Source organism: Molossus molossus, unplaced genomic scaffold (assembly GCF_014108415.1).
Source record: "Molossus molossus isolate mMolMol1 unplaced genomic scaffold, mMolMol1.p scaffold_m16_p_2, whole genome shotgun sequence".
Classification (NCBI taxonomy): domain Eukaryota; kingdom Metazoa; phylum Chordata; class Mammalia; order Chiroptera; family Molossidae; genus Molossus; species Molossus molossus.
In genome coordinates, this window is record NW_023425355.1 from 96720078 (window position 1) to 96736274 (window position 16197).

General features: G+C 41.1%; 1 protein-coding gene across 2 annotated transcripts in view; it reads left to right on the forward strand.

Annotated features, from left to right (window-relative positions):
- PFKFB1 (6-phosphofructo-2-kinase/fructose-2,6-biphosphatase 1) overlaps positions 1 to 16197 on the forward strand; it is a 70653-nt gene that overhangs the window by 13889 nt on the left and 40567 nt on the right. For both annotated transcript variants that reach the window (XM_036271562.1, XM_036271561.1), the window contains exons 2-5: positions 10069 to 10194; positions 13619 to 13712; positions 14532 to 14598; positions 16063 to 16137. In XM_036271562.1, coding sequence (XP_036127455.1) covers positions 10069 to 10194; positions 13619 to 13712; positions 14532 to 14598; positions 16063 to 16137 — 362 coding nt within the window. The remainder of the gene's footprint in view (positions 1 to 10068; positions 10195 to 13618; positions 13713 to 14531; positions 14599 to 16062; positions 16138 to 16197) is intronic.

The window sequence follows — 16197 nt, forward strand, 5'->3', positions numbered from 1 at the left end:
TGGTTCAGTTTTGGGAGACTATGTGTTTCTAGAAATTTGTCCATTTTGCTTAGATTGTCAAATTTGTTGCCGTGTAAATGGTCATAGTATTTGTTAACAATCCTTTGTATTTCTGTGGTGTCAGTTATTATTTCTCCTCTTTCATTTCTGATTTTGTGTATTTGGGGTCTCTCTCTTTGTTTCTTGGTGAGTCTAGCTAAGGGTCCATCAATCTTGTTTATCATTTCAAAGAACCAGCTCTTTGTTTCATTGATCCTTTGAATTGTTGGGTTTTTTTGGTGTGCATGTCATTTATTTCTGCTATGATCTTTACTATTTCCTTCCTTCCACTTGTTCTGGGGTTTCCTTTTTGTTTGCTTTCTAGTTCTTTAAGTCGTGAGATTAAATAGTCTATTAGAAATTTTTCTTGCTTCTTGAGGTAGGCCCGTAGTGCTATGAACTTCCCTCTCAGAACTGCTTTCACTGCATCGCATAGATTTTGTGTTGTTGTGTGTTCATTTTCATTGGTTTCCAGGAAGTTTTTAATTTCTTTCTTGATCTCCATGGTATCCCATTCATTGTTCCATAACATGCTATTTAGCCTCCATGTGTTCAAATATTTTTGCGTGTTCTTGTTGCAATTGATTTCTAGTTGCATGCCATTGTGATCAGAGAAGATGCTTGATATGATTTCAATCTTCTTGAACTTGTAGAGACTTAGTTTGTGCCCTATCATGTGGTCTATCTTTGAGAATGTGCCATGTGCACTTGAGAAGAATGTGAATTCTGCAGTTTTGGGGTGTAATTCTCTGTAGATATCTATGAAATCCATTTGATCTAGCGCTTCAGAGTCTCTGTTTCCTTGTTAATTTTTTGTCTAGAAGATCTATCCAGTGACGTCAGTGGGGTGTTGAAGTCCCCTGCTTTGATTGTATTGCTGTTTATTTCTCCTTTGAAGTCCTCCAAAAGATTTTTAATATATGTTGGTGCTCCTATATTTGGTGCATATATGTTTACCAAGGTTATATTTTTCTGTTAGATAGATCCTTTCAATATTATGTAGTGGCCTTCCTTGTCTCTAGTTATGATCTTCATTTTGAAATCTACTTTATCAGATGTGAATATTGCTATCCCAGTTTTTTTTTCCTTTTTGTTTGCTTGAAAGATTTTTTTTTTCATTCCTTTACTTTCAACCTATATGAGTGTTCTGTTGTGAGGTGGATCTCTTGTAAACAACATATATGTGAGTCATACTTTCTTATCCAGTCAGCTACTCTGTGTCTTTTTATCGGAGCATTCAGTCCATTCACATTTAAAGTGATAATTGATATGTACATATTTATTGCCATTTTTGTTTAGTATGGTTCTATTTTTCCTCCTATTTCTTCTGCTAATTACAGCTGTCCTTTTAGCATATCTTGCAGTGCTGGTTTGGTGTTAATATATTCCCTTAGCCTTCCTTTGGTTGGAAAGCTCTTCATTTGACCTTCTATTTTGAATGATAGCCTTGCTGGATAGAGTAGTCTTGGATTCAGATTCCTTGATTACTTTATACCACTCCCTTCTGGCCTGTATTTTTTTCTGTTGAGAAGTCAGCTGAGAGCCTTAGGGGGTTTCCTTTGTAGGTTACCTGTTGCTCATCTCTTGCTGCCTTTAGGATTCTCTCTTTGTCTTTAATTTTTGGCATTTTAATTACTGTGTGTCTTGGTGTGGGCCTGTTTGGGTTCTTCTTACTTGGGGCTCTCTGTGCTTCTTGAACTTGAATGCCTTCTTCCTTCACCAAGTTAGGAAAGTTTTCTGTCACTATGTCTTCAAATATATTCTCTAACCCTTGCCCATTTTCTTCCTCTTCAGGGACTCCTATGATGCGAATGTTATTACCTTTCCAGTTGTCTCACAGTTCTCTTAAGCTATCTTCCTGTTTTTTATTTTTTTTTTCCTTTTAGTTTTCTAATTGATTTTTTCTATCCTGTCTTCTGATTCACTGATCCGGTCCTCAGTGTCCTCTACTCTGCTGGTTAGTCCTTGCAGTCTGTTCTTAATTTCTGCTATGTCATTCTTCATTTCCACTCAGTTGGTGTTCAGTATTTCTATACATTTACTCATGGTACTGATGTTCTTACTCATGCTGTTGATCTTTCTTAAGATCATGGCTCTGAACTCTAGCTCTGATAATTTGCTTAACTGCATTTCATTGATCTCATCTTCAATAGAGTTGTCTTGTTCTTTCATTTGGGATTTGTTTCTTCGTTACACCTTTTAGCTCTCTCAATGAGTTTTGGAGCCTGCCAAATTTTCCCTGTGGGTGTTGGTGTTCTGCTGTTTGTGGCTCCCTCTACTGGGTTTGGATGGGCCTGGGTGGGCCCATGTTAAACACCACTGTCAAGTCTTACTTTCCTGGGTAGATTTGCAAGCCCAGGAAAGGTTCAGTTATCCTCTAGCTTTTTCCTGGTGGCTAGTAGACTCAGTTACTCAGTGTCTTGGTATGTAGTCCTGCTGTTCTGCATAAGAGGATTTCCAGTGGGTGAAATAGATGCTGGTTGTTAATAGACCTCAATTTGTATTTCTTTGTCTCACCTGGGAATTGCTGAATCTCCTAGGGGGGAGGGGCTGCTGCTTTTCCCCACAGCTCTGGGAAGGAGCGCACTGGCCATAGTTCTTTGTGGCCACATCTCAGCAAAAACTCTGAGTGCCCTACAAATCCTGGTTGTCCCCACAGAGTTCCAGCCCAGTCTGCCCTCCCTCTGCTGCAGCCTCCAGGTGAGTGGCTGTGGCTATTTTAGCGCTCTGTCCTGGCTCTCTGAGCTGTGGAGTGGGATTGGACTTTATTCCCCAAGGGCGCTGCTCACAGCTAAGACTGCTGCTGTCCGTGGGCTCCCAGCCCACCACCCTCTCATGCATCCACAGATCCTACCAGTGTCCCTGGTTATATGGTCCTGTCCTTGTGCTTTTCTGTTGCTTTTTTCCAAGGATTTGTCTTTATTTTAATGTAATTTCCGTTTGGTCCTTGGAGATTGTCTGTGTAGCTTCTATTCTCTCCGCCTCCATTTTCACATTCTCTATGCCTATCTTGTGAGCAGCTGGGTTGCACAGGCCTCTCTAGTGTCCCCGCACCCTGCAGGTCCCTCGGGTAACTGGATCTCACAGTCCCTTTGGGGACCCAGCTCTATGCCTATGTTATGTGCTGCTGGGTCACACAGGCCTCTCTGGTGCTTCAGCACCCCACAGATCCCGAGGGTAACTAGATTGCACAGTCACTGCTGGGTCGCACACGCCTCTCTGGTGCCCCTGCACCCCACAGGTACCAGGGGCCAACAACTGGATCGCACCCATCTGTCTAGGGCTCTGGCTTCCCACTGCTTTTGTGAGCTGCTAGACCACATAGGCCTCTTTGGAGCCCCCGGTTCTGCTGCTGGAGGCTGGGGAGTGCTGCTGCCCCATGGGGCTCAACTCCTGCTCAGTTTTTGCTGTAGTTTTAGGGAATGGGTCTCAGCTGCTGTTCTGTGTTTCTGTTGCCTGGGGATGGATGTCTGCTCCCCAGCCTCTGTTCCTGGGGGTATATCTTGACTCTGATTGGGATGCTACTATGGGGGACGGTGCTGGGCTCAAGGCTGTCCACGGCTTCTGCTACCAGGCACCTTGGGAGCTCCACTACTGTGCACTGGTCTGTGTTGACACAGAGTGTCCACAGGTCTGATGGTGCCAGGTGTGCTGGTGAGCTCAGGTTTCTGGACCCTAGCTGCTCCCACTACCTCCTCCCAGGATCTTCCAAAATGGTGGGACCGCCCCGTGGCGCAGGGAGAAGTGCCCGGAAGAGCAGCTTACGGAGGTAGCCTGCTGCTCCAGTCCACAGTACAGGAACCTTCTGCTCCTCCTCTCTGCACTGCATGAGTTTGGTCATCCACCTTCATGCCCACTCACACTCTCTCACACACTAGCTCACTCTCTCACACATTCACCCTCTCTCCGGTCCTGCCCCTGGCCATCTTCTCCAAATTTTCCATGTTATTTTTCTATGTTTAGATACACACATACTTACCATTGGGGTATAATTGCCCAGTATTCAGTACAGTAACATGCTGTGCAGGTTTGTAACCTAGGAGCAATAGACTATACGATATAGCCTAGGTGTGTAGAAAGCTATACCCTCTATGTTTGTGTAAGTTCACTCTATGATGTTCACACAGTGACAAAATTGATTAATGACATATTGTTCAGAACATTTCTCCACTGTTGAGTGATGCCTATCTGTATAACTCTTTGCTCTGTGACTTGGTTAGGCTCTTTTAATGAAGTCTGTTTTCCTGTGGTGCTGCCCTTGGAGCCTTTGGGCTCACTATGACTATCTCTTTCCCTGATTCGTCTATTAGGCTGTCAGTCTCAACTGCTATTGTGCTCTAGGCTCCACTTCTTACTAACCGATTGCTTTACTTATTTATTTTTTTTACAAAGAGGTTCTTTTCTTATAATACTTGCCAGCTTTGCTTGTTTCACTGGGGAGTAGGTCCATGGAGCTCATAATGATGGATGTGAAAGCCTTGCAATTATTTTTTGTGCATTGACTTTGTATCCTGTAACATGGTTAGTAACATTATATAAGCTTTAGGTGTACAGTTTTATAATACAGCATCTGTATATGGAATTGTGTGCTCACCACCCAAGGACTAGTCTCCTTCTATCACCATAATTTACTCCTTTACTCACTTCATCCTCCCTCCACCTGCCTTCCCTTTTGGTAACCACCACACTGACTGCTGGCTTCTATCAGAGAAAACCAGTGAGAGAGTAAGATAGCACCAAGATTATAAACCAGAGTTTTTTTGTGATAAAATCTCAGAAGTAATATCCCATTCCACTTGCCCTATTGTATTGGTTAAAAGCAAGTCCCTAGATTTAGCCCATACTCAAGGGGAAGTGACTATACAATGCCATGAATAACAAGAGGTAGAGACCAATAGGGTCTATAGTATATGCTGCCTATTGGTCCTGCTACACTGATTTCATGGCCTACTGATGGGTTTATGACCCATAGTTTATAAAACACTGCTCCAGGCTACCAGATAAACATGGCTTTTAATGCTAGTTTATCTCTCAGATCTGTACTTTTTTCTCATTTCTGTCCTCTAAGGGTTTCTGTTACTTTCACATCAGTTCAGCCATGCTTAATTTGTTTTAAATTCACTATTTGTAGATGTTTTGTACTAGGAAGAGCTCTTTACAAATCTAGTTCAAAATATTGCCAGAAATGAAATTATCTCCTGTACGTTTTCTACCATATGCAAACTTGAATAACATATTGTACTACTTAAAATTACCTGATTTTCAGGAGAACTTTGGGACAATATGACTGGATATTTAGTGGTGGGAAAAATAAGTTTTATCCACCTGAAGTGACTAGATAGGTTGAGAAAGAATTTGGAAAGTGGATGGCCACCTAAATCAGTCCTAGGAATAAGCTTTTTATTTTTTAACTTTTTATTTTATTTTATTTTATTTTATTTTATTTTATTTATTGATTTTAGAGAAAGAGGAAAGAAGAGGGAGAGAGAGATAAAAACATTAATGAGAGAGAACATCGAATGGCTGTCTCCTGCATGCCCCCCATTGGGGATTTGGCCCACAACCTGGGCATGGCCCTGACCAGGAATCAAACCGGCAACCTCTTGGTGCATGCGTCAACGCTCAACCACTGAACCACACTTGCCAGGCATATTTTAAAATAATTTTAGATTTATTCCCTGGCCAGTTTGTCTCAGTGGTTAGACTGCTGGCCCTTGGAACCAAGCGTTGTAGGTTCGATTCCTGGTCAAGGGCATATACCTGGGTTTCAGGTTTGATCCTTGGTCCTGGTTGGGGTCATGTGGGAAGTAACCAATCAATGTGTCTCTCTCACATTGATGTTTCTCTCTCTCTCTCCTTCCCCCTTCCCTTCTGCTCTATCTAAAAATCAATGGAGGCCTGGCCGGTTTGGCTCAGCGGTTAGAGCATCAGCCTGTGGACCAGAGGGTTCTGGGTTCGGTTCCCGCTAAGGGCACATACCTTGGTTGCAGTTTGTCCCCGGCCCTGGTTGGGGTTGTGTGGGTGGCAACCACTCGATGTGTCTCTCTCATATTGATGTTTCTCTCTCTTCCTCCATCTCTCCCTCCCACTCTATCTGAAGATAAATGCATAAGTGTCCTCGGGTGAGGATAAAAAATAAATTAAAATAAATAAAAAATAAAAATCAATGGAAAAATGTCCTCAGGTGAGGATTAAAATAATTTTAGATTTACAGAGTTACTTATACAATTAATCCAGCTTCCACTAATGTTAGCACTTTATATAAGCATAATACATTTTCAGAACTAAGAAATAAACATTGATAATCCCTACTAACTACAGTACAGAATTTATTTGGCTTTCTTTAATTTTCCCACTAATGTATTTTTCTATGTTCCAAAATCAAGTGTAGCATACCACATTGAATTTAGTGCATATCTCCTTAGCATCCTCAAATCTGTGACAGTTTTTTAGTCTTTGTTTTTCATAAACTTGGCAATTTTGGTCAGGTATTTTGCAGAGTAACCCCCAATTTGGGATTGTCATTTTTTGACTAGGGTATGGGTTTTCAGAGGAATACCACAGAGATGAATAATAAATACCACATTTATTATTAATCACATCATATCAGATAACTTGCTATAAATATGACTTATTACTGATTATATTATATACTGGATTAGGTGGAGTCTGCCAGGTTACTATTTTTTCCTTTTCATACTCTATTTTTGTAGAAATGAGTCACTACCCAGCCCGTGTGACTCAGTGGTTGAGCATCAACCCATGCATCAAGAGGTCAATGGTTTGATTCCCAGTCAGGGCACATGCCCAGATTGTGGGCCAAATCCCCAGTGGGAGGCATGTAGGAGGTGGCCAATTGATGTTCTCTCTCATGGATGTTTCTCTCTCTCTCTCCCTCTCCTTTCTTCTCTCTCTAAAATCAATAAAGAAAAAAAAATTAGAAGTGAGTCACTAAGTCTAGCCCTCACTCAAGAAGAGGGGAATCAAATACTACCTCCTGGAGTGAAGAGCATTAATTTGTATAAATATATTAAAACCACTACAGTAATTTGGAAATAATTTTTTCAGGCTTATACAAATATCTAGATACTCAAAGTTTCACAGTTTTAGCATTCATCAGTAGATTGTGTGGTGTTCTAATGGTGATTTTCTGTTTACCTTCATTCCTTCTACATTTATTATTTGGAATCCCTCTGTAAATAATTGTCCCTTCTTCCCCATTTGTTTATTTATTCAATTATTTATATGCAACTGTATAGACTCATAAATATTTAGTTTATTCTTTGGGTTATAACTCTATACTGTACTTATTTATTTTCTTGTTCAACTTATTCCAGCTTTAGCCATTAGGAGCGCTTTTATGTTAACTCCTGCGTCCTTTTAACATGCTCTCACCCTCCCTCTTGTTTTTAAAGCTTTCCTTATTTTATCATACCATAAGGTACCCTGACCATTTCTCTAAAGATTCATGGTTCTTTTCATTGAGGAATGGTATTTAGAAACCAAGATCTGAGTGCCAGATGTGCTTTTTACTTTTGGAGCATCTCTACTTCTAGTCCTCTCAGCAAACAGAGCTAGAAAGTCTATGTATGCATAGCAACACATGCATACACATCTACATTTCTATATCTGTTTGTGAATACATTTACTCTTTTTTTTTTTTGGTATGTTCCCCTAGCAGGAACCAAACCCAGGACTCTCTGGTCCGCAGGCTGATGCTCCAACCGCTGAGCCAAACCGGCCAGGGCTGTTTGTGAATACATTTAAAAGAACAGGTTAATTCTGATATTTCTGACCTCAATTCAGCACTATAAGGTTCATCCTAGACTTCCTCCTCCCTTTTATATTTCTATCTCTTTTCTCAGACAATGAGATATCAGGCTCCCATTATCTACTGTTTTTTCATTCATTCATTCATTCACTATTCATTCATTTATTCATTCATTGCACATCACTATAGTAGTGGTTTCAGAACTGTTCACCTATATCCATTAGAAACAAATTTACCAAGTAATATATAGTGTCTATATACACTATGTCATTAGCCTTGCAGTATCCAATCAAAACACCATTTTCCATAGTTACTTATTTCAGGCTTTCTATCTCCACCTCATTTAGTGAGGTTATATTATACCCTTGTAATTCACTTGTCACAAATTGCATTCAATACTGGGTTACCCAGATTTCTTAAAATTTTAGTATAATAAAATTTAGTCCTGTGGGTTTTGACAAATACACAGAATCAGGTATCCACTTCTACAGTACCAAAAAGACCTATTACACCACCCTAAAAATTGTCTCCAATAGCCCATTATAGCCAACTCCTATTACCTCCACCAACCCCTGAAAACTACTGATTGGTTCTCAGTTCCTATAATTTTGTATTTTCCAGGATATCACATCCTATGTTAGCTCTTGGATCTAGCTTCTTTCTCTTAGCACAGTGTATTTGGTATTATCCTAGTTGTTGTGTGACTCAATAGTTCCCTTAATTGCTGAATATTGTTCTAGTTTTGTGGATGTACCAGTTTGTCCATTCACAAATTGAAGGACATCTTGGTTGTTTGTATTCTTTAGCAATTTTTAATAAGACTCTGTAAACATTCTCATATACATTTTTGTGTAAATTTAATTTTTCAATTTACTTTCCTGTATACCTTTCATTCCTAATGACAGTGCTGGGTCGTATAATAATTGTTTGTTAAATTTTATAAGTACCTGCCAAAACTGTTTTTCAAAATGCCTGAATCATTTTATATTCCCACTAAGATTGAATGAGAGTTTCTTTTTCTCCACATCTTTGCCACCATTTGGTACTGTCATATATAGGTATATATTATAAATAATATATGTAGTATACATTAAAATTGAGCTATTCTAATAGTTATATCTTGTGTATCTCATTGCAGTTTTAATTTGCATTTTCCTAATGATGGATAATATTGAACATCTTTTCATATGCTTCTTTGCCATCTGTATATTTGAGTTGGTGGAATATTTGTTCAGATTTTTTGCCAATATTTGAAATTATATTTTCTCTTTTACTATTCAATTTTAAATATTCTTTATATATTCTGGATATAGCAGGTACATAATTTGCAAATATGTTCTTCCAGCTCTGGGTAGAGCTTCAGTGGTGTTGGCCACTCCTCTCTGCCAACTATAGTGAATTTCCACTAGTGCTCTCAAGCTACAGTTTTATTGTCTTTCCCTGTGATAATTAAAGCTTTTGTTCCATAGGGTATGTAGGGAGAAGAGTCTGAGGAAATTTTTAGCATGGCTGCTGCTTTGTTTCCCTCCCAAGACAGGACAAGATATCTTTCTCAGTCTTTCCTGTCAGCACTTGATGGAATTCCTAAAAGAAAAACCTAAAAGAGGATGTAAAACCACCTATGTGTGTAGTCCCCAGTGTCTTTCTTACCCTAGCCCACAACTAACGTTTAAAAATTCTTTAATCATATTTATGTATTTATTAATTCTCACTCGAGGATATTTTTCCATTGATTTTTTTTATAGAGTGGAGGGGAGGGAGGAAGAGAGAGAGAGAGAGAGAAACATTGATGTGAGAGAGACACATCAACTGGTTGCCTCCTGCATGACCCTGACCAGGGCTTGGGATGGAACCTGCAACCCAGGTACATGCCCTTGACTGGGAATTGAACCTGAGACTCTTCAGTCCGTGGGCCGATGTGCTAACTGCTGAGCCAAACCAGCCAGGACTCCTTAACAATTTTTAGCTGAATTTCTTATGAGTTTATATATTGTTCAATGGTATCTATGAAAGATATACAGATATCAGGGCACTTTTGCTCCCTGCAGATGCTTATCTCTACAGATTTTCGGTTAGTTGTTTGCACTGCAATCTCAATTTTCTGATTAATTCAAGAGAAATCAATTTGCAATTTCCAGGGGATTTTGTAAAGTTATAATGGTGAGAAAGATGATCCTTCCGATTCTACATCCATGAGCTGATACCAGAAGATTATGTAAACCTGGAGATAAGCTTTTGAGGCTCTGTTTGTTTTCCAGCATCCATACCCCAGTTTACCAATTCCCCCACAATGGTGATTATGGTGGGTTTACCAGCTCGAGGAAAGACTTACATCTCTACGAAGCTCACTCGATATCTGAACTGGATAGGAACACCAACTAAAGGTAAGTCTCTGAAATCTTTTGTTATACAACTCCCTACAGGCCACCAGTGGAACACAGAGTAAGGTAGCAATGCCTCAGTACCAGGAAAGCCTCAATCATTAATAGTATATGGACTATTACTGCTACTGCTACTGCTACTGCTACTACTATTACCACTACCACTACCACTACCACTACACTGTTATAAGTTTTAAAATTTCTTAAGCACATACTCTGTGCTCAACCACATGCTAGGTGCTAGGCAGGAAAACTAGTAAGATAAAATCTCTTTCTGCAAGGAGCTCCAATTTTGCAAGACTTCAAAACAATCCTATGAGTAACATATTATTTTTATTACTATTTCTTTATTACCACATGAATATTACTATTAGCATTACGATTTCTCCACAACCTTAAAGTTTTTGTCAAAACTTAGGATCATGTGGAATCAAGCACACTGAAGCTGCAGCTGAAAGGGACCCATAGAGTTTTCACTTCGATGAGGTTAGCTCTTGAATTTCTACCAGAATTGCTTCAATACTTAGGGGCCTGAGAAGTCAAGCAGGTCAGAGCTGCAGACCTGAGGATGCCACAGTTTTCAGTAGAGCTGGGCACCTTAGCTCACCTCGTCCTTTTGAATCCAGAAGGCGTCTGCCCTCTCTAAGCCTTTCCTTAGGTCTGAGCCTGTTGACTCCCCTTCCCAGGACAGAAGTGGTCCTGCTTCTTTCCACCTCAAGAAGCGTCGCCTTCCCTCCATGGCAAACTTTGTCCTGCTTCCAACTTCCATCTTTCTGTTCGCCTCAGTGGGGTCTCTTTTCTGCTTTACTACTCCTTATTCAACAATCAATTTCTCCTATTCTCCAGTTGATTATTCCATCCCCCACCGTGTCTCCCTGATACTATTTGATTCCTCTGCTCCTGCTCCTCTGAGCTCCCACACAACTCCTTCTTACAGCCCACTCTATGCCAACTCTAATTACATAGTGTGTTGTTGTAGTGTGTGTCTGGGTCTCTCTCCCCAGGACCTGCTTTGGGGACGGGGGGTGGTGGTGGTGGTGATGAAGAAGTAGGTCATATTTATTTCTGTCTCTCAAGTTTGACAAGAATAAAACTAAACATTAAAAGACAGGTGCCCCGACATTATATGCAATTCAGAATACAAGCAGTAGATGGAAGAAAGCCTGCCAGAGGTTTTTATTTATTCCCTGATGACTATACTGACACTTTTAAAGAATATCAACATAGCTGAAAATTTTTATTTGGGCCATGTTCCTCCTTTACTTGTGCACTAGGCAAGTGGTTAGACCTCTCTCAAGGAGCACTACCCTCCAGTGCAGAAAACGGGTCTCCTAGGCATTCATTTCTTTACTCAAGCATTAATTATTTGTGAGCAAACAGCTGTGCCAAGGCCCTAGCTGGATGTTGGGCAAACAAAGACAAGTAAGATCAGATACCTGTCCTCAAAGAACTCACATCTATTCTTCAGTTGTAAAACACCCAGGAAAAGGGGACTATTATTATCATTTCATAGTTGATACAATTAATGCCTGAGAGGTGAAGTGCCTTGTCTAAAGGCACATAGCCAATAGGTGACAGAACCAGGATATGAACCCACATTTACTTGATTCCAAAGCCTGACACGCACTGTGCCAGGGCTCCACTGATGGGAGGAGAAAGGAATCCCATGCTGCCCTGTACTCTCCTTTTCTCCTCTCTCCTCCTCTCCTTTCCCTTACCCGTCCCAACACCCTTATTTATCTGCCTCTTCCCCCCCCCCCCCCCGAGTCTTCTCCTCTCTCCCATTTCTTCTTTCCCTTCATGTGCTTTTTCTAATTCCCTGGTGAAAAGTTTCCCAGTGCTTTTCCATGTGCCAAAACCTATGCTAGGCATTGGAGATACAAAATGGATGAGATTCACACCCGGTCCTCGAAGCGTTAGTTCTCCTCTGGTTGGGATGCATAAGAGTGCTTCATGTCACCTAGGAATCCCAGATCAGGGTACTGAGGGGGCTCGCAGAGGAAATTACTGACAGGAAGGCAATGAATGCTTCCACATAAGGTATATTTGAGCCGAGCCCTGGGAGAGAATTAGGACATTCACAGACGAGAAGGGGAGAAGGAACAGTTCTCTGGAAGCCTGCAAGCTCTGAGGAGCCTCTCCTGAGTGTAGTGGCACGTGGCATAGTGGTGGATGGGTCTCTGCTCTAATGTGCCTGCTTCCCATCTACTCTACTCCACTCCGTTCTCACAGAGGCTGTCAGTCGTATTTCAAAGCTCAAAGCTGACCATGCCTACAGCCTGCAAGGAACCTCTGACCTGCAGACTTAAATCCAGCTCCTTAGCCTTCTGTTCGAGGACTTCCACAGTTGGCCCCTGCCAGTCTCTCAGGCCTCATTCACCATCCCCCAAACATGTTCTGCCTTCTTCCAATGCCATATCTTTGCTCAAGCTGTTCCTCTACCTAGAATGTCTTTGTTCCCCACTCTCACCCCTGTGACTGCCTGTAAAAGGCCTCCCCTCCTGAAAGGATTAATTCAAAGCTGCTTTCTCCAAGAAGCCTCAGATCACCCCAAGTGAATTAGTCTTTCTTTCCCCTTCACTCTTTTGCATGGCTCTGTCAGAGCACTTAACAATCTGGGTGAGAGCTCTCCATTTACTAGTGTATTCTCTGTTCTACCTGGTGGATTCTGAGCTCTTTGTGAGACTCGTCACACAGATCTGGTTCATGAGACCCCAGGACTCATGTCCTGCTTCACAGAGTGGGCATCAGAAAATATTTGTTGGTTGAATGAGTGAAATATTACATTATCTCTTTGCCTATTATATCCTTCCCTTCCCTTCCCTTCCCTTCCCTTCCCTTCCCTTCCCTTCCCTTCCCTTCCCTTCCCTTCCCTTCCCTTCCCTTCCCTTCCCTTCTCTCAAGAGTAAGAAATATGACCTAGTTAGGATATAAATTTAGTTACTCTGTCAGGATATAGAAAATGTGATAATATTGGACTATGATTCAGAAATCCCAAATTAGTTCTGATTTGCTGTTTGACTCTTATTGATTGATTTTACTCCCTGGATCTCAGTTTCTTTATCTTTCCAATGGAGTAGGGCATAAAAAGTGTTAGAGTTTATGATAAAATAATATAGTGGAAAGACCACCAGTTTTGGAGCCAAACAGACCTGGATTTAAATCCAAGTTCCCCACTAATTAACTGTGAAAATAACTTACTGTCTCTGAACTTCAGTTTCCTCATTTATAAAATGGAAATGATGAGTCCCACCTTGCAGGATTGTTGTGAACAATAAATGATCTGGTAGCCAAAATTTGAATCTTTAGAAGTACATTATATAGCTACAAATTATATCTTCTTCTACCTATGAAATCCCTCCCAGAAAGAACATTTTTTTCCTACTGAGATATTCCCAAATTCTTCACCAGTGTTCCCTGCTTTCAGTGTTTAATTTAGGCCAGTATCGACGAGAGGCAGTTAGCTACAAGAACTACGAATTCTTTCTGCCAGACAACACGGAGGCCCTACTTATCAGGAAGTAAGTACCTAACATTTTAGGGACCTGTCCTGCCCCCTGGCTAAGGGAAGGCTTTGTTCAGATGATGGGGAACTGGGGCAGAGCCTCTAGGGTTAGCAAGGAGGCCCTCTAGACTTCCAAAGGGTGGTTCAGACAGCCCTGCTACTATCTTACCTAAAGTCTCTTTCTGGTCATAGCTACACCCTGCTTAAGGACTTTAAACAGTCTCCTACTTCTGACAGGAAAGAATGGAAGCTTCTCAGCCTAGCATTTGAGACAAGAGTTTCAATAGCTTGGCATACTCCAGTCTCTACAATCTCATCCATTGAACTTCAAGGTCTCTCTCTACAAGACTGAACACTTTTAGAAAAGTGTCTCATTTACTGATCCATGCTCTCATAATAAAACCTTGGGAAAAAAAGGTAATCACTAAATAGATTTTTACCAAAACCATAAATACATTGCCAATGTCATACCCGTGCTTGCACTCTTATCCATGTCAAGGATGCCTTCTAGTTCACAGATCATATACTCAGGCTCTAATTGGATTCATGAACCAGTTCAAGCCTTTAAAATAATAGCTTCTGTCATTGTTCAGTTTTTCCTGGGTATGCCACTTTATACCTGCCCCTAAGATGTGCACACAGAGCCACTTTCACCTGTGTGACATCTTTGTGCTTGTCATGCTGTCTAGAACATAGGGCACCTTGTGTAAATGTTTAATAGGTGAATACTTTAATGTAAGACATCTGGGAGGTGGTGAAAAAGATACTGCAAACAAATTGAGAGGAACTAATCTTGAGGACATCTCTTATCTGTTTCTTTCTCCATATTTTTCAGGCGGTGTGCTCTGGCAGCCCTGAAGGATGTCCATGACTATCTCAGCCATGGAGAAAGTCGTGTTGCGGTAAAGAACTTTGCATTGTTCCCTTTTATTCTGCTGGAATGGAGAACAGCTACTACGTACTGAACATTTACTGTGTTCCACACATTATTATAAGTACTTTGTACTATTAATTTAATTCCACTTTACATCATGAGATAGGCATTATTATACCCCATTTTATGTCCCAGAAGAATGACACACAGAGAGATTAAATAATTTCCCCAAATGGCACAGTATGTATGTGGCAGGACAGAACTGAAATCCAGGTTGTAGAGCTCCAGAATCTATACCGTTAACTACTATACCACTCTAGTCCTAAGAACTTAGTAGCATTACACTAGAATTTAAAACTACAGTAAAACATTTTTTAAATTCTGAGATTTACCTAAACATCTTAATCAATTTAATCTCATAGACTTATTTATTTATTTATTTATTTATTTATTTATTTTATTTTTTAAATCCTCACCCGAGGACATTTTTTGTTCAGATAGAGCGGGAGGGAGAGAGAGGAAGAGAGAGAGAGAGAAACATCGATGTGAAGGGACACATCGAGTGGCTGCCACCGGCACGACCAACCAGGGCCGGGGACAAACTGCAACTGAGGTACGTGCCCTTAGCGGGAACCAAACCCGGGTCTCTCTGTACCGCAGGCCGACGCTCCAACCGCTGAGCCAAACCGGCCAGGGCTAATCTCATAGACTTTTGAGATAGGATTTTCAAATTCTAAAAGGGGAAAAGATTCTAAAATATGCAAATTGTCCCATCTAAGGTGCTGGGGATAGGGAGTTCTTTCCTGTTCTTTTTTTTTTTTTTTTTCCTTAATCCTCACCTGAGGACATTTTTTTTTTTTTTTGCATTTATCTTCAGATAGAGTGGGAGGGAGAGGGGGGAGAAGAGAGAGAGAGAAACATTGATGTGAGAGAGACACATCGACTGGCTACCACCCACACGACCCCAACCTAGGCCGGGGACAAGCTGCAACCGAGGTACATGCCCTTAGCGGGAACCGAACCCAGGACTTTCTGGTCCGCAGGCCGGCGCTCCAACCACTGAGCCAAACTGGCTAGGGCTATTTCCTGTTCATAAAGAGCTCCAACATGATAGGGAAGGAAGAACCCTTACCTAGGAGTTGAGAAATCAGTTTTAGCTCTGCTCTGTCAGCAACTCTTGGTGACCTTGGTTAAGGCAAATTCTTCCTCTAAGGCTTAGCTAATCACCTGTATAATGACCCTAATAAAAACCCACAATTTTTCTGTTATTATACCTACAGAATCTACTATATTTTGCTAAGACAGAAGGGCTCAATGAGTTCTTGAGAAATTGACATAAGCCTATTCCAAATTCTTCCTATCTTTCATCACCCAGTCCAAGTTCTATCCCCTCCTGGTAGCACTCCACTTATCTCGAAACAGGGATGGTCAAAGACTAGGCATTCTATCAGTACCAGACTCACCATAAACTTATCTCATCATCTGCCTCTAGGTTTTTGATGCCACCAACACTACCAGAGAACGACGGTCACTGATTTTGCAGTTTGCTAAGGAACATGGTTACAAGGTACAGTAACACTGCCACTCTTATCTAGAGCCTATTTATCCAGCACAAATTCCAAAAAAA